General features: G+C 43.8%; 1 protein-coding gene across 3 annotated transcripts in view; it reads right to left on the reverse strand.

Annotated features, from left to right (window-relative positions):
• The window catches only part of BEND4 (BEN domain containing 4), a 30,794-nt gene extending 16,998 nt beyond the window's left edge, over window positions 1–13,796 (reverse strand). For all 3 annotated transcript variants that reach the window (XM_063401848.1, XM_063401850.1, XM_063401851.1), the window contains exons 1-2: window positions 13,347–13,796; window positions 4,635–5,201 (exon numbers count right to left, since the gene is read on the reverse strand). In XM_063401848.1, the coding sequence (XP_063257918.1) occupies window positions 4,635–5,201; window positions 13,347–13,710 (931 nt within the window). In that variant the 5' untranslated portion in view covers window positions 13,711–13,796. The remainder of the gene's footprint in view (window positions 1–4,634; window positions 5,202–13,346) is intronic.
• Window positions 13,797–19,015: the final 5,219 nt, after the last annotated feature.

Below are 19,015 nucleotides of genomic sequence, written 5' to 3' on the forward strand. Positions count from 1 at the left end.
CTATTTGTTGGAGTATTTTTTGCTGCTGGGCTAACAAAGTAAGAATAATCATTGTATTTATCACACACTGCTTCATTTACTTACTAATTTATACTTTTTCACTACTTTCAGACTGATTTATCCCAAACCACGCAGCAAAGTTGGGAGCACCAGGAGGCAAATCCTAACTCATGATTATGAACCTTGTCTTTAATCACCTGGAAATTTTCCCCCTTTCAGGTAAAAAAGTGTGAGAATAATGATAATACTGAAGAACTGTTTAATATCCTCATGATTAAAATCCATGTCTTGTATGCAGCTCCACAAATATTTCTTTAAATTCACTACTGGGAAAGTATCACAGCCACAGTAATTTCTATACAGAGGAAAGAAACTAGGAGACACTTTTCTCCTTGTGTGGATGGATTACTTTGTTTTGTTCTTTATGATCTCAAAACCTTAAAGAGCCAATGATAAATTTGCCAAACTCCTTCCAGAAATTACCTAAACTTTAATTATTTTTCAAAAGAAGACCAGATAACACACTGAATGAAAATGTTTCTCTTTTGTCCAGTTGAATTGAAAACTGAAAATGCTTAGTTAATATTTTGCCCTAAGAAAAAAAAATATTTGGGATGGTGGACAAGTTGAAAGAAGTTGCACTGCTTTAAACCCCAAGCACTGATATATGAATTCTTCTTCATTTATTCTGCAGCTGGAACAATTAAAATTTCACGCAAATTTAAGTATTGTTTCAGTAAAATCAAATTTTTTTTGACAAAAAAATCTACCCATCCAGCAACCAAAATCTATGGGGTATTTTATCCATGTAATCGTTTCTCTCCAGTGGTGATCTGCCAAAGAGTGATGCTAGGCTACAGGCAAAACGATCCTACAGAACTGAAGGGCTTCCACAGCAACAGGGCAGAGTCTTCAAAACTGAAAAATCTTATTTTCTGTGTCCAAAAGCTACAGGAGGATATGTCTTCTGCAATATTTGTTAAAAAAGAAGAAAGTGCCATTGCCTTTACATCTGCTGAGAAAACACTCTTTTCTGTGGTAGTCCCTTTGTGAGTCTTGCTTTGCAAAGCTACAGGCAGAGATGTATAGAGGCAACTATTTTTAGATGGCAAACTCTCATGGATTTTAAAAGGGCTTTTGCATATGGAAAGTAAAAAAAAGAAATGCAAAGTATTTCAGGAGAAGGATAAAATGATTCATACGGTACAGCAGAAGGGAGGGGTTGGTGCATTTATATTCTGCTGGTGGAGCTGCTAGTGGGAAGCACAGCGACTGCAGGGAGGGCAGGGTGCGCACTGCCACCACCCTGCAGGGTCCCCTGCCAGCCTCACCCCGCAGCTCTGCACCAGCCCCCCAAGGATGAGAAGAGAAACCACTATGGAAAAACGTCCTGCTCTTACAGTGGCTCGATGGGGACAGTATGGCAGCCTCCACGCTCATCCAGCTGCCGCTGTGGTTGCCTCTCCACCACGCTCATCTCCATCCCCATCGGACGGCCCGCACGAGGTGGATGAGCGTGCAGGGAAGAAAATCTGTGCTCTGAAATTACTGATGTGATAGATGGTGTCAGACAACACCTCTGCAGAGGGCTTTCTGTCTCCCTCCTGAGGCATGCAATATTTTGATGGGCAAAAACCCAAAAAAACAAGAGCTCAGAGAACAAGCTCCTGTTTACATACAGAGCTGGGCATTTCAAGTCACAGAAAAATTTCTGCCAGCTTTTTAGGTAGTGGAAACTCACAGGAGGAAAATGAACACTAGAGACAAAAATAATTAGACATTGCCTATAGCTGATTTTTGATTTACTTTGCTCAGTTGTGGCTGTGTAACTGCCTGAGGATCTCTGTCCTACCATGTAGCAAAATCTGAGTGAGCTTCTGCGGCTCTTTTTTTTGCAAACACATTGGTCACTTCAGATCTATTTGGATATGTCACCAGAAAGCAGCAGATGTATCTGACGATGATTTTATGGTGCCAGATGAAGTCCCACCTCCTTGCACATTTTTTATGTTTGTCTGCTTCCCTGTTAACACTGTTAACAAGGAGTTTCATGACTCCTGGGGGCTGTAAAAGGACTACGATCATGCACGTTTATCACTTTTAAAGGGAGATGAAGGGTAAGTATGATGACCCAGGTAAATACTTGCTGCTTAACCCAGAATTAATCCTAGCAAAATACAGGCAAAATACAACAGGATTCGAATGACAAAAAACTAGAGAATATGAATATAATTAATTCCAGTGAAAATGGTCTTATGGAAAGTACATCTTGCCAGGCTAACCTGACTGCCAGACTAACCTGTTATTCTTTGATAACTGTATAGATTTGCTTCAAATAGTTGGGCCGAGCAATATAAGATACCTAGACACCTGAAGGACACTTAACTTACTACCATGAGCTAGTTGACTGCAAAAGTAGCAACACTCAACACCAGCAGACTAGACCATATATATATTAGGAACCTGCTACTGACATCTCAAATATCTGTCATTGCAGGAATCATCATTAATAGACATGTTTCTAGAAAGGTCCAACAAGGACTAACAACACCTTCAACACTATTCAACATTTCTAACCAGTTCACAAAGTTAATTTAAAACAATTAGAAAAATTCTGGATGCTATGGAAATTGACAAATCAGCAAACTGTGGGCAAGTGGGACAGTCAGAACAATCTGGACCCACTCAGTACATGAACACAAATACAAAGTGTGTGCTTCTAGGAAGAAATGTGCACAGAATGAGAAGCTCAGCTGCACAATCCACCAGGGAAACCATGGATTCAAGAGAAGAATCTCTTCACCTTTGATCAGGCTCATAGGAACATATTGCATGCATTTCCAGTGCCCAGATTTTAAAGAAATTAGCAGAAGGGGAGAAAGAAAATTGCAAAGAAGGACTCAAGTAATTTGAGGAGTTTCAAACAGTACTGTTTGCTTCATTTATTTAAAATGGAAATTAAGTCAGATTTCAGTCCGTAAGTACTTTCAATCAGAAAAAGTACCAAGACCTATAGAGCACAGTGGAGCAAAGCATAAAAACCAATGGCTAAAAGCTGATTTTAGGTAGTCAGGCAGGGAACAAAGCATGCATTTTCACCAGTGTAATTAAGCACTGGAACCAAGTGTCAGGTAAGAGATACAGCCACTGCTCATCAGAGACCTTCTGAAGGCCTTCTGAGATGCTACTTGGGTCAAATACAATTTATGCACTAGTCAAAGTTAAAAAAATGACTGTGTTCAGTACAGGTGATTGAATGAAAGCTGTCAGTCAGATTACAGACCCTACACTTCTGGTCTTACACACCTGAGGGTAGGACTGAACAGGAGCCGAAGTACACACAATTCCCTTTGTCATGCAGTACCAGTCGATGTACTAACCCCTGCTGAAACCAGTGAGAGTGCATGAGTTGTGATACCTCTATACTTTTGGGAGGGGTGAGGGAGTTACTCCAAATTTTGGGTCCTCTTTGCACTGAACAATACTGCTTCCAGGATTTGCTAGTATACCCATGGACCAATGCACAAAAGAAAACCAGGATGTGATATAAATAATGCATAGTACATCACTCATGGCTGGGGGGAAGAATTATGAAGACTACTGCTCGCATTTTGCTCAGATTTTGCAATGTTGGGGCAGTAGCTGGTTATTGCCTTCTCCCTTTCTGCATAGTTAGCATCTTTGAAGTATTTTCTCTCTTGCAGCTCATGCTGTACTATACATGCTCTTCTGCCATTCAGGATCAATTAATCAACTTTTCATGGACCTACCCTAAGCACTTCAAATTCAGGTAAAAAACGTGCAGTTCCCTAGAGTTTACACATGTCAAAAAGCATGTTGTATGCTTCTTTCTTTGCTAAATTCCAATTTGCCTTTTGTATTACAATTTGAGGTGTATTTTGCCTGTGCTGCAAGTTTAGAAAACAGGGGTCCAAGATACTTTGTTCTTATCCCATAGCACGCTTCAAGTATCTTGGCTCGCCTGAACAGTGAGAAGTCCTAGGCTTAAAGAGCAAGAGAAGCTTTTCACAGGAGTTTCTATTTCATTTCCTTCTCTCTCCCAGTGGCTTCTAGGTATTGCTGAACTGGAAAAGTTGTTGTTAGGCTTTTTTTTTTTTCCAGATTTATTTGAAGATGAATGGGAGGAGACATATTAATGCTTCTTACTAAGCTAGCAACAATTTAAGAGAAATTGTTCAAGTTAAAAGCCCAAACCATTTCAGGTAAAACTATGGATGTAACTGAATAGTTTTCTTAAGTAATCAAAAAAAGGAGCCCCAAAAGGGAATTAGGTTTATAAGCTGCAATGTCACTTAAAGAACAAGACAGATAAAGAGTTATGAAAGCATATGTTTGAAATTACTAGGACAAACCACATGATATTTGGAATCTGGGATTACAAGTACACCCCCACCTGAACACACCTTACTAGTGTAGGACTCAATATTCATGGAGATGAGTATCTGCAGGCAATTTTCCACTGGGCACAGCTGTAGGAATTTTGGCTAGAGACAAATTCCAGTGTTTGATTACTACACCTGCAAGCTTTAAAAATTACTAGAACTTGAAATAAACTATTACCCACACTATTTTTATCACTGAATGGCAACATTACATGACAGGAGACTATTTACCTGGAATACTCTCCAGCTTTCTACGAAGCTCTTCATTTTCTTGTTGCAATGAAATTACCTCCTGCTCCAGCTCTTGACACCGAGGGCAGTAACCTTCTTCCTCTTCCTCCTCTTCCTCCTCTGGAAGTGTAGAAGATGATGGGTGACCATGAGATTCCGATGTTGCTGGAGATGTCCATCCACCTAAAGTGTGTACTGGAGAGGCTGAAAGTGGATCCACATCTGCCAAATGGCTAAAATCATTTATTGATGAGGTGTTCTGAGAAGGGAAGCTCCCTTGAAGCAAATAGTTCTGAAGGGAATCAGTAAAAACTCTCAGAAAGGCTGAGGTTTGTTGTTTCTTTTGCATATACTGCATCTCTATATCTAAAATGTCTGACGTCTGACTATGGACCATTTTCCCGAGCTGACATTGCTCTTGTCTTTCACTATAATTTGGGTTTTCCTGCTTTATACAAGAAATCATGGACTGAGAGTGATTGTTGTCCAGTAGTTTTCCACCACAATTTAAGAGACTTAGAACCCGGCTGCATTGTTGAGCAAAGGCATCCAGAATCATTCGACTCTCTGCAACAAAAGAAAAGATGAATCACAGGAAACTAATGCAAAAGGTTATGCCAGGCAGTAGCAGCTAGATGAATGTACACAACCGTTTACAGTAGCATGCACTTTATTTCTGAACATATTAAAATGATGGCTTCTGCTTTAATACTTCTGCAACACTGTGATTTAAAACAATCCTGACTCTGTTTCTATTTTGAGAGTGCCCTTGTGCCCTTGCTGTTAATCAGAAATGCATTGTGATGATAGACACTGCTTACTGACATCTTCTTTCAGAGGGATTAAGTCAGGAAAATGGGGAAGAAAACATAAATTAGATTCAATTTGCTACGAGTTCAAGTAAGTTCTGCTCTGAAAGCCTATTTCAAGCTGCTGTATGAATCTGTACATATTTGTAGGACTTTGCACCATACCTTTGTCCTATGTGCAATTCCTCTCCAACAAGGCTTCCAAGCTTTATTTTTTCTCATTTTTGTCTTTGATGCACTTTTTGACATTGGGCACAGGACACTCCACACAACTGACCCTCATTTGTATGGACTTTGCTTCTGTTCCTTTTGTGCTAGGTTCCAGATATGTCCAGGAGCTACTCAGAGTGATAAGCACAAACCCCTCTTGTTAAATCAAGCAAAGGCATCCTACAGGTTTGCAGGCAGGCCAGTGTGGCACAGTGGAGATGGAGTTCTTCAAGGTGCTCTGTCTAAAATCAGGAAACTCTACACAGGGTTGTGCAGCAGTTTCTGGAGACAGCAGCTCAGCTCTGGAAGTAGGATAGAGAGGCCGTGCTGCACTTAGTCAGCTCTGCCTCTCCTGACAGGAGGTGTCATGTCTCAGGGAGCAATAGCAGCTACAAGCTAAACCTACAGAGTAGGATGGCTCATTTCTACAGTGTCTACATGTATAGCTCAAGCTGCTATATACTTCCCGGATCCAGACAGAAAATGACCAAGATATTTATGATACAACCTGTTAAGCTCCCCTGCAAAATCGTGTCTATATTTTTTTTTTACTTTATTCAAAGCCAAGTTCCTCTAGGTATCTAAACAGATGTAACTAACATTTTGCATAATAAAAAAAGACTGATGGGTTAAAGCGCTGCCAAATTTGGAGAGCACTTCTCAGGCAGGCTTGACTTTTAGCAAGTGACAAACGCATTTACTTTTGAAAAGGCAACCTGCTACAGATACATGAGACTAAGAACCCCAGAACTTCATTTACTGTAACTTCATCAGTAGCCTTGTCACCCTCATAATGCATAAAGAACAGAAATATTTAGAATTCAGGCCTTTAACTGGTGGCACTTTTCACAGCACTTCTTCAAGATCCAGAAGATACACTGGTGGAAAATCTACTTTACACTGAGGTCAGTACAGCTGGCTTGGAGAATATTTGAAACAACACTAATTTGCATTTGTATCATCCTCCAGATCTCTGCAAAGAGGGCAGGGCTGAAGCAGCATACAAATACTTTCAGTCTTGAATGCAGCCAAGGAAACCTCCCCAGCACAAAATCCAAGGATGTGATCTCCTGAGGACTTAACTGGAAAAAACAGGAACCTGAGGTGGGCAGAGCAAGCCAGAGCCCAGTGCTGGGTCATGAGGCTGCCTGGGGCCATGCAGGGATTGCCCAGGGACTCCATGGGAGGGACTGGGGTGGCCCTAAGACCACTTCAAGCATCCTTGCCATCAGCCTCCTGTGTTTATGAGCCATAGCACACTCCTGCAGACGAGTTCAGACTAATGAGGGCAGATTTCTCCAACACATCTGTGATCCAAAGCATTGATCCGATGCTCTCTGCCCACACTATGAACTCCAAGGGGCAGGAATGCAGGGGCACCGTGCCCCCTTGCAGGCGGGTGCCGTGAGGTGCCAGGTGCTCTAGCATGCATTACCCACTGCCTCTCCTCCTCCTCTTCCACACTAACCTGAGGCCAGCTGTCTTTAACCCCCACAATCTATGCAACTGCAAAAAACCACAGCAGATATAATATGAATTAAAAGAAGAGAATCCTGGTGATGTGGCAGCTTTCCAGCTGAGACCTGATAAACCAAAAGGAAATCAGGAAATTCAAGCATCACTAACAACCCTAAGATGTGCTTTCTTTGCCTTATTTCTTTCCACATTTCCCCTTTAAAATTATTACAGGATGATATTGACCGTAACTTTGCAATCCTACTACAGAGTGGTTTTTTCATTCATTTTAATCCTATAATCTGATTCCAGACCTGAAGTCATCTATACTGTTTGTATTTTAATCATTATTGTCCCTGCTCAGAAAACAGTTACGTATTCTTTGCATATCCTTGTTGCATGGGGACAAGATATGAATGAAACAACTGAAAAGAGATTAGACTATTATAGGAGATATTACTCTAATATTATGGTTTATTCTAAAAACAGCAAAAAGTAACCTGACATTCAAATTACTAGTTTTGAAGAATACCAAAACACACATTAACATCAGCAAAGATTAAATTAATTATTAGTTTTGTTTCAAAATTTAATGCATTAGGCACATTCACTGGGATAATGGTTTAAAATTTAACTGAAATTTTATACAGAAATTACATTATTGATTTAATCTTCAGTATCAGATCTACTACAAAGACACAATAACAGCAATTACTGTTTCTTTTCTTAACTTCAACCCATACTCAAAGACATAAAAGTGAGCCATGACAAAGCAGGGCTCGTTTGAAACGCTAACCCAGAGATGCATAAATGCTTTTTTTTCTGGGTACTGCTGGGCAGCAATAGTGAGGGATGCTCTCAGCACATATTCTGGAAATCTGTCTGTGTACTGAAGTAGGTTTTGCTTTGAAGAGACTCCTACACCAGTAATGGTGCACATACCCACAGTCTGAACAACCCTAAATGAGAATGATAACTACAGTTATTTCTTATGATGGAGAAAAAATAAAAACAAATGTCGCCCATTTAGCATATATTGTAGAAATTGGGATTTCAGCTTTTACAGACTGACTATAATTAGAAATGCAAGCACTGTGCAATGTCTAATCACTTAAGAAATGACAAAAAGTTGTTTTTATGTGAATACTACTGAATAAACACCAATCTATGATTCTTAATTGATTTAATATAATGTATGTATTTTCTATGAAAGTAGGATTCTATTGAAATCACTGCACTAGACTAAAACAGTATAAGCAGTTTATTAAAGTCTTATTGTGATATTCCTTTTCCTTATTACCTTGCTCACCAACCATGTAATTCTAATATCTCAGACCCCAGAGTCTTTAGTCTTACAGAACTTCTATCGACTTTAACTAGACATTTGCCTGGAGCTGGACTTGCTGGATAAGACCCACAAAGTACTAAGGGAAAAGGATTAAATTGCTTAAAACATAAGTATTCCTAACTAGACTGTTTGAGACTACAAGCAACCAGAAGATACTATCATATGGTAGATCAGGTACCAACTCCCAGATTTCATCTTTACATCTTTTTCTCATTGATGCTGGACTAGGGGAGGTTCTTAGCTATTCAACTGCCAGACTGAAGACAGGGCTTAGTATGAGCGAATGTCTGAAACTGAATCTGATAACTACACTAATGCATCAGAAAAGATGTCTGGAAAATTTGGCAGGTGTAACTTCAGCTTTTCCCCCACCTAAGGATCTTTTCAATACTTAGATCAGACAGCTTTATTAACAAGCATTGTGTTGGGTCTCAGTGAATCCAGATTCAGGTTGTGGCTCTTCCATAGTTTCCTTTGTATTCTTGGGCAGCTGGTTTAAAAAGTCATCTTTACAAGTATTGAGTGGGTCTGAATACCATACATTCTCCCCTGCAGGGAATGTATTCATTGGTATTTAATTTTCAGCAAGATTGTGACGTTCAGGTTCCTTAGCAATTTCAATCATCTCACTCTTCACCTTGCAGTGACTCAGCCCTCTCACCTGATTATTTGTATTTCTTGATTTGTTTAGTATAATATTTCTACTAATTGAGATCCTGGGGCAGCAGCCTTGTACCCCTCAAACTGGCCTTTATCCAGGCATAGAGACTTTGTCGTTATATTTTTAGATATGACCACTGCTGTAAATATCTGTGCTTAGGTCACAAAATTGAGATCATCTGACACCTTCTATGACTGTGCATTGTTTTCTAGGGCATTTTGCATGAAGATCATTGAGATACTCCAGTGCATTAAGACTACAAGTGTCTGGCCATTTCAGTACTCATCTGAGAGATCTACTTCCAGATGAGGGCTCGCAATTTCTAAGGTAAGGTCAAAACACCGACCTTCCCCGTCGCTGTTCATGGAGCAAACTACATTTCTGTCTGGGCATAACAGTGCTTTATTACCTGGTCATTTTAAATATGCCACTTTTTGGCACTGCTAACAGGTGTTACCAGCCCTGCTCTTCTTCCTCTGCTTTCCATGAAAGCCCACCCTAAATTGTAAGCTTCACTGTAAGGTCTACATCATCCCTCATAAGGGAAAGGACTTTCTTTGGTGGATTATGGTACTGTTCAATGCACATACTACCAAAGACAGAGATACACACTGTTTTCATACCAGAAAAATAATCTGGATAGATAATTAGAGAATTGATGTTTTACAGAAGAAAATGGGTATCTGCTGGCGCTTTGAATGAATTTATCTATGTGGCTCACAGCAGCAACAGCAGCCAGAGTAACCTCTAGAGGAGACAGAAGGATTGTGTTGCAGTGCAGCTTCACATTTCTCATACAGGATCTTTCCCTGCATGATGGGATCTCGAGCTAGATTTTTCTTCACCATGGCACTGGGTGGAGAATTCCTGCTTTTCCTCCTTTCCCTAGCCCCTCTTCCTACAATTCTGCTGGAGTCTGGAGGAGAGAGTGGTCTCTTAGAGAGCAACTGGGGGAAAATCTGGCTACTCTTGGAAAGAGTTCTAACCATTGGAAAAAGCTACAAAAATATGAAAGCATCTTTAGTCGTGACTGTGTTTGAGGTGCCCACTTTCAAAAGCAAACTTGGAGCTGTGAATCCCAAGGGGCCAGAAATGTCATACCTGAAGTTTAAGAATCAACTGCATTAAGTGTTTAAGTTGCTGGCACAGAGTTAGGCATCCCAGGAGTGGTGTTTTACTAGCTATTTGCTCACTGTTGCCTGCACAAGTGAAAAGGTATAGCAAAAAGAGGGGTATCTCTGAAACTGAATTTAGGAAGTGAGTGTTCCTACAAAACTGCCCGACAGCACTCCACCCCTTATTCAAGTAAGCACCTGTCAGGTGCTGAGGATGAACTAAGTGGGAAAACTGTACACATCATGGATGGTGCCTGCCTTGTGAAGAATGCACATGCAGCTGGACACTACTAAGGGGATGATCTGTCCCTCCCTACAACACCCACCACTTGAGAGGAACCTCTGGCTAAGAGGTGCCCTGGGTCTGTTCCCCTTGCTGCTGTGGGGAGCCCAGAGCCCCCACAGGTGCTGGCCAAAGCACAGGGCGACTGGGCATGGAGAACATGCAAATGCTCTCATTCTCCAGGGTGAAACCCCAACTCTGCTTCCCCAGAGGCAGCCTGTGCTATTAAATTGGCTCACACATTAATTAAGAGAATTTAGAGGCTCTGGACAATGGGACTTCTTCACATACATACAGTGCTGTGGTCCCAACTAGCTTCATGCTACAGCTCCCAAGAACAAGGTGCACAGTGTTACTCCATCACCAAGCAGGAAGGATGGGCACATAGCTCAGCAAAACATCCCTGCCTCTGGGATTAAGATACCCAGAAGATCTAAACCTTGCCTATGGCTTTACAGAATCACAGAATGTTTTGGGTTGGAAGGGACCCTAAAGTTCATCTAGTTCTAAACCCCTGCTGTGGGCAGAGATATCTTCCACTAGACCAGGTTCCCCAAAGATCCATCCAGCCTGGCCTTAAACACTGACAGGGATGAGGCATCCACAGCTTCTCTGGGCAACCTATTCCAGTGCCTCATCAGCCTCACAGTAAAATTTTTTTTCTGCGTATCTAATCTAAATTTCCCATCTTTCAGTTTGAACCCATTACTCCTTGTCCTGTCGCTTCAGTTCCTCTTGAAGAGTCCCTCTACAGCTTCCTTGTGGAAGGATATCCTAAGCTTTTGGAAGGCTGCTATGAGGTCCCCATGCAGCCTTATCTTATCTGAACAGCCCCCACTTTCTCAGCCTCTCTTCACAGAGAGGTGCTCCAGTCCCCTCACCAACCTCATGGGCCACTGCTGGTAACAACTCCCAGCCTCTGGTAACAACTTGTGCAAAATACCACTTGTACACACTGTAGCAAGTGTCTGGTTCGTTTTCCCCTGTTCTGTTTCTCTTGGCACTTAAACCTGAGCAAAGGGTAAGTTGGGACCCATATAGGAACCTAAAATAAAGCCTAAATGTGCAGCTGAAGGGACAGGGACTTCAAAGAACTTTGGTGCACGAGTGGCAGTTCCTTCACTATCTCTTTGGCATAGAGCTAAATCAAAGACAAGCTCTGAAGCCTGCTCTAGTGCCTGGTTAGCACAATGGACTCAGGAAAAGGAAAGTCCAAACTTCTGCTCATCAAAGCCCAGAGGGCTTTGCTGTGAATGTGGCCTCATATATCATCTACCAGACAGCTGAATGTTTTCCATGGCGTCATCTGCTTCTGTAAAGAAATGTAGGTGTCACATTTATCATCACTGTTTTGATTGTGGGCCACAAAGAATACTTAAATACCACCATTTGGGCATTTCATGTAAGAAGCAATTTCATGAAGAAAGATGACCTTCTGCCACTGATCACAGAACTATGCCCCAAAAATGTGAATTCTCTGGCTAATCTATTCAAGTGTTAAACTTTTTTGGTAAAGTACTTGAATTATTTGTAACAAGACATGCTAAATTCATCTAGTACAAGGCTACTTCTAAGCAAAAACAGACATTAAAACATAGCCATATATCCTATTAACTAGCATATCTCCCTGTTTAGTAAGGAAATGTCATTATATTTGTTACAAAGGCAAACAGCAACATACCAAAACAGGATCCAATTTTTCTAAATAAATAAATCAATGATGTGTCAAAAATTAACAGATGAGTTAATATACCCGATGTTATCAAAACCAGATGGTGCTTCATAATATTCATCCTGTTCAGTCAAACCCTGAATATATTCTGGACCATCAGTATATAAAATAGGATGCTGCTATTTGTGATGGCAAACAAAAGCAATCATGCCTGCCAAGCACATACTATAAGAGGCAGCATTTCAGCTCTGCTAGACAGAAAGTAATTAGAATGCTTTTAATGTCCAAAAGAATGATGCTGATAGGCTGCCACAGATGTGTAGATTTATGAATATTTATATGGTGGTTTATAGCTGACACTTTTATCAGTTGAAGAAGATAAAATATCTGCCTGACTCAAAAGCTTGACAGTCAGGTTAATAAAATCTCATTAAAGAGAATGACCTATGCAATTATATAGGATTTATTGTAATTCATTTTTGATTGTACTCTGCTTAAAGATGCAATTTCCCATTTCCTGGTGCCAAATTTAGGTTGCATATCAAGATCTACGTGGTTTTTAACTCCAGGCCATCACTAGAGGAAAGATATGCGTTCAGCATCTCGGTATCTTACACCTTTAAAGAAAAAAAAATAAAAAAATAATTCGATCTCCTGTTTGTCACTGCATCTTACGAAAACGGTGCAGGCAAGCAGCCGATCTATTTTCTTTCTGTTGAAATCACCACCTCTCTATCAGCAGCCTCTCCATTACCAGCAGCTCCTCCGGTAGCCGGCCCCAGCCTGCCGCCCTCCCCGGCGGAGCGGAGCGGGGCTGAGCGGAGCGGGGCTCCCCCCGCCCGCCCCCGCCCCGCCGGCAGCAGCAGCAGCGGTTCTCTCCCGCAGGTGCGCACCGGCCGGCGGCCGCCTGCCCCGCCAAGTGCTGCACGCTGCCGGCGCGGCCCCCGCCGCCGCGACCCCTGCCCACCGCCGGGGCCGCGCCCGCCGCGGGAACTTCAGCGCCGCCCGCCCGCCGGCGGCCCCGGGACCCCGCGCCCCTCGCCGGCCGCCCGGAGAGGGGAGCGCCTGTGGGCGGGGGAGCCCGCAGCCCCCATCCCGCTCCCGCCCGCCGCAAAGTGCCCCGCGAAGTTGCGCGGAGGAGAGAGAGGAGTTGCGGTACCTGCGCTCATCTCCGCGCCGCCGCCCCCCGCCGCCGCCGGGCAGGGGCCGTAGCGGCCCGAGGAGCTCGGGGCCGGCGGCGGCGGGCGGGGGTGGCCCTGGGCAGCGCCGGGGGCAGCGGCGGGGTGGGCGGGCCCGTTGGGGAAGGGGCCGTGCGGCGCGTAGGGCAGCGGCTCGGCGGCGTGCGGGAAGGGCTGCCCCGCTCCGCGCCCGCGGGGCACCTCCACCATGGTGGGTCTCTCGTAGCGCTTGGCCAGCGCCGCCCGCTTCCCGGGGAAGGTCTTTAGGACGCTGTAGGGACCCCGCTGCTTGTAGATTTTGGGGGTGCTGGGCCCCTCCTCCGCCGGCTGCATCTCCTCCTCCATGCTCCGCCGCCTACCCGCGGCGCAGCCCCGCTCCGGGGCTGTGTCTGCCGCCGCCGCGGCTCGTCTCTGTGGCACGGCGGAGCCCCGGCGCGGCGGGGCGCCGGCCTGATTGACAGGCGGCCGCGCCAATGCCTGGAGGGAGACGGGCGGCGACCGGCGAGTGTTTGGGGTAATCTCTGCTAATGGCAGCGGGGCGGGGAGGCGGGCGCTGGCGGGGCCGCCACCGCCCCCGGCTCCCCCCCGCGGGCCAGGTGAGCTGCGGGGCGGGGGGCGAGCGGCCCGGGGCGCCCCCGCCTCCGCCCGGCCCCGCCGGGCCCGAGGGGGCCGCGGGCTACGAGACCGCCCCGCCCCGGCCAGCGGCGGCCGCCGCGAAAACTTTGTGTCCCCTCGGGCGGGCGCGCAGCCCCGCCGGCCGCCGGCCAGCCCTCCCTCCCGCTCTCCCTCTCCCCGCACGGAGCGAGTCGCCGGCCCGCCTCCCCGCTTATTAGGGGTGAAATAAATAATGCCATAAATAAAAGTATTTGGGAGTTCAGGACCTGTCAGAGTTGATTAGGGCACAGAGGACATTTTCTTTCTCATTATGCAAAAGCGTTTCATGGCGAAATAGAAGAGGTTTCGCTGTAACTCATGCATATCAGATTTCCAGGAATCCGGGAGATTAATCACGTTTAACATTATTTGCAACGCCCCCCGCCCGCTTTTTGCAAACTGCTTAAATGCGGCGGTCGCGTGGGGCGCAGGCTGGTCCGCGTCCCCCGCTCACGTTTCCCCTGTCGCCTGCCCGGGCCCTTTCAGGGACAGTTAAGAAATAATGAAGCGATGGTGAAAGACAGGAGGAGAATGAGATGCCATCGAGAGACGTTTCTGAGAAATGGTGGAGATCTGGATGAGATGGGAGACAGTTGAAACCGAATGATATGTTGGAGAAAAATAAACGATAACAAACGGCTCGCTTGCTCTCTCCATTCTTTTCTGAATGCAATTTTATATTTTGCATTACCATTTCCCTTCTTCTGTCCCACTTCTCGCCTGCTTCCCTTGCTATAATTTATCAGGATTACAATAAACCCTCTGGCTTGTGGAAGTACAATTGCAGAACACCTTAGTTGTATTTAAGTGGCGGCAGTGGGAAATCATTCCTCTGTCATTCCTCCGTTGAGTTTTGCCCACTTATTGTGGTCATCGCTCTCCCATTTCAGCTTTTTTTTTATTTAGTCAGTCGGGCTCTCTGGTAATGAAATGCAACCCTTCTCTGCTAATGGTAATTAACTCCTGCAGTCTTCAGCCCATCTACTGCAGAAAAGTGGAGTTAAGTTCTACAAGCATTTTCATGCAGGGTGTACTAGGAGCTGGGCTGGGTTTGTTTTTGATTTTTTTGACAAGTAGAATAAATCGATTCCTTGTAGCGGCCCAAAGCATCTAAGTAAAGGCTAGTGTAACAGAAATCGCTGTTTTACCTAAGCAAAATCAGTCGTAAGTCTCTTTGTTTCCTGCTTGAGTCTGATCACTAGTGCTTAAAAAAAATATGTACTGTTATGCAAAATAAAGGCTGGAAATATGTGGGATAGAAACCATTTCTACTCAGAAATTAAATATGTCCTCTACCTTGTCTACTCTGACTGGCCTCTGCCACAGCAGCTATCGGAAGTCAGTACTAAAATTGTCTAAAGTTAGTATTAGGCTCTTAAAAGTTGAATTCAAATAAACAACCCCAAATTACTTTCTCAGGTGTCAGCTACATTCATAGAGCTCACTACTCTTTGGTGTAGATGCCTACCCCTGAGCTTCTTGTGGAAGAAACAATCCTTGCCTTACATGAGCCTCGTACGGACAGAGAAAACCAGGGGTGGCAGGTCAGTCCTCCAAGCTGCCCTCTGTACCAGGGTCCAAGCAGAGCACTGGGCAGATGCTGGCTCACCAGGGATAGGAGCAGAGAAGCAGGTTTGGAGTTAGTGGGGCTCAAAGCCACTGAAATGAGGTAAGGACCTCATCTGTGAGGAAAATGGAATATGCACTGAATTTCTTTCTGCTGAGGTCTTTGACAGTGCCCATCACCACCAAAATATCAGTTCAGTTGCTTTTAGGAAAGCTTGGCTTTTCCTCTAGTTTGATCTCAATGATTCTTTTAGATATGTATACCTAAAAATTTTGTTGATGTCTCCCCACCTTTTCTTTTATGTTTTCCCCTGAGTTTCAGATAAGGGACTCTGGTGTTGTGGCCAAAAGACTGTTTTGTGCCTCATCCAATGGGATCCTCCACGTCAGTCCTGTGATATGAAAGTGTTTAACCCTGGTGGTCCCACCTTTTCCTTTGTGGAATGCCCTTTTTTTAGGAAACACCATTTGGCTCCTGAGCTCTGTACAGGTGTGCAGCCACTCTTGCAGGAGGGGTACATGCCTTTGGAGTGGAGGAGTGTGGCCATGGACTGGCAAAGAGGCAGGCTGGGTGAAGTGTTGCTCTCCAAGTATGGGAAGATGCTGCTATATCTGCTGTGAGCAGTTTTGAGCTGCCCTTTTCCATGGCTGCTCCTTGTAGTCTCAGCATGTAGTCATGAAATTATTACTAACCAAACATTTAACTCGGAATTCCAAACCCAGTTTGGCTGCACACTGGATGAAAACAGTTAACACATAGCATTTACCTTGGTCAACTAAAAAAAAAAAAAAAAGCCTCAGCTGATTTTTAGAAAGCCAAAGACCTTCATTTCACTTACACTGTGCCATGACTTGGGATTTGACCCTGAAGAGAATGTTGTGTCTTTCCCTATCTGTTTACTGATTCAAGTTTTCACTGTTTCACTGACACTAAGGGCTGCAGATCTGTAACAGGATTATTGCAGAGCACTCTAAGCAGAAAAATGATGGGAAGTAACTGACCCTCAGAAAAAAACCTAATCAAAACAAAGACAATGGGCACAATGAAAAAATAAGAAAGCCAACATTGCTGCAGTATATACTCCTCTGCTCCTAGAAATCATCGCAAAGAGAATATTTGTCAGTATATAGAAAAATACCCAATCTAGACACAGGCTATCAATCACTGAACATGTCTGTGTTGAAGGTACTGTGAGGTACTCAAAGAATAAAAGTGTGATTCATCTCTATCTTCTGAGCAGGGGCTAAATCTTGCTCCACTTATTCATGTGAGCAGTGCTCCTGTGATAACTAAAGCATGCAGGATTTGGCCATGAACTGCCAATATTGCTCTGCACATTTGGAGTGCATGATGAGAGCTGAGATTGGCAACTCTCCTCTGTAATCTAAACCACTCTGCAAGCAGGCTAGCCATAATTTGCTGCCCTAAACATTTAACCCCGGCTAGTTAATTTAAGCTTAGCTCAGTTGCTCATGTTTATGGATAAAGAAACAAAAGAGAAAGCATCAAAAGGAAAAGATGACTGTGGAATTCAATATTTCAGCAGCTGTTGATAGGTAAATCTTATTGAAGTGTGGCATTCAAAACCAAAGGCCCACATTTATGATAATGAGCCTAACAAGGAAATGAGATTGATACAGCAATTCTCTGTTTTTGTTGTCCCCTGAGGTTAGAGATTATGCAGTGCACGGTGCTGTTTTTAGCCTCTTTGGTGATTCAAACTGTGAGAGACAACCCTGTGCATATTTGTCAAGGTTGCACCATAATCAGGTGACTCAGGAGCTTTTTGAGACAGAATGTGAACTGCTGGTCTCACTTAAACCTTAATCCACATCCTATGTCAGAGATTCATCAGCCAAGCAGTGCAGCTTTTAGCCCCTTATGCTTACTCAGTAGTCTGCGAACATGCTTTGGAATAATTGAAATGTATCTATCATGGTTACATTGTATTTTGAGAATTACTAGAATGTTTCTCGGTGACATTAATTGGTTTTAAAATATTTTTGTCTTTCTAATTAGTGAAAGATTGATGAGCAGTGGAAAGGGCATTTATACACAGGCAGACACATATTTCCATGCTACATTTGTGTCTTAATAAAATGGTTGCTAAATGGTTTCTTATGCCAAGTAAAGCCTGGAAAGATAGGAAATATCCTATAACTTTAGGAGGAGGAAATATCCTCTGTTTTAAATGGGATCACATAGTGTAAAAGAAACCCCAAGTCTCCCCGAGGGCTGGAAAATGGATAAATGAATTATTTAAATATAGTTAAAGGATACACAGGAAAAAGTAATGGCTCTGATACCCAATGTTGGGAAAATTATTAATATTTTAAGGAATCAATTGTGGACACATGAAAAAGCTTGTTTTAATTAAAGATAGCTTGCATAAAGTAGTTTCAAGCAGGGAGAAACAGGATACTTGTTGCTGACAGTTTTTAGAAATACATCATAGATAAAATGAATCCAATCCATAACATAGTCCAAATTTCCATCTGCCCTAAAATATCTTCACTGTCTGTGTTGGAGCATTTTAGAATAGCTTCACCTCTGTGGAGCATTAGCTCTTGCCCTAGCCCTTGCCCAAGCTTGGTGCTTTCTCTTGGTCTTGGCCATCACCACACAACGTAGAGTTGCTCTGTATTGCATAGCTGCTCTTTTCAACTCTTAGCCCTCATTTTGCACTCTTGGGACTTTAGACCAGCATCTTGAGAGGCCTGCTGGCTGTGCACCTAAAGGCAGAGCTGGTGCTCCACAAGCTGGGACCCAGTTCCTGACTAAACCTGAGCGCCTCTGGCTGCTCCTGCTGGGTCCTGCCCTTCAGGTACTTTCCAGTCTCTGTTGTCCAGGCTTGCAAAAAGGTGATCCTTGCATGTCAGAAGTCACCCTGAGCTGGAACTCAGAGCAGAAAATGTTGATTTCCCCAAGCAGAGACTTCACTGGTATTTTGCGCTGAAGTGTTACACTTGGGCTCAGTACTCACAGAGCTTGGCTGCTGTTCAAAAGTACGGTCAAATTTTGTCAAGCAAGCTGTGCACACCAGTTACAATGAAACACACAGATGGGATGGACAGAGGAAAACAGCTGGAATCAGAATCTTCCTTAAACTGATCTGGATGGGGAACCTGGCTCTGGGTTAAGCACAAGAGGATATACATGATCAGCCTTGTGGTATCTACTGAGCAGAGAGTCAACTCAGCTTAATCTGACAAGAAACATGGTCCTGAAAGGTACCTGAAGATACCAACAGTGATGGAGGCATGGGAATGACACATGATTCTTTGCTGAAGTAAGGCTTCAGCCTGTATTAGATGTCTTTCCCAGCTTTAAAGAAAGCCCAGGAGCAGAAAGGTGCAAATTCTTCTCTGCATTTCCCTTTGTCACTAGCCCAATCTCAGGCAGGCCCTAAAACTTACATGAAGTAATGAC

This window comes from Prinia subflava, chromosome 7, assembly GCF_021018805.1.
Source record: "Prinia subflava isolate CZ2003 ecotype Zambia chromosome 7, Cam_Psub_1.2, whole genome shotgun sequence".
NCBI lineage: Eukaryota > Metazoa > Chordata > Aves > Passeriformes > Cisticolidae > Prinia > Prinia subflava.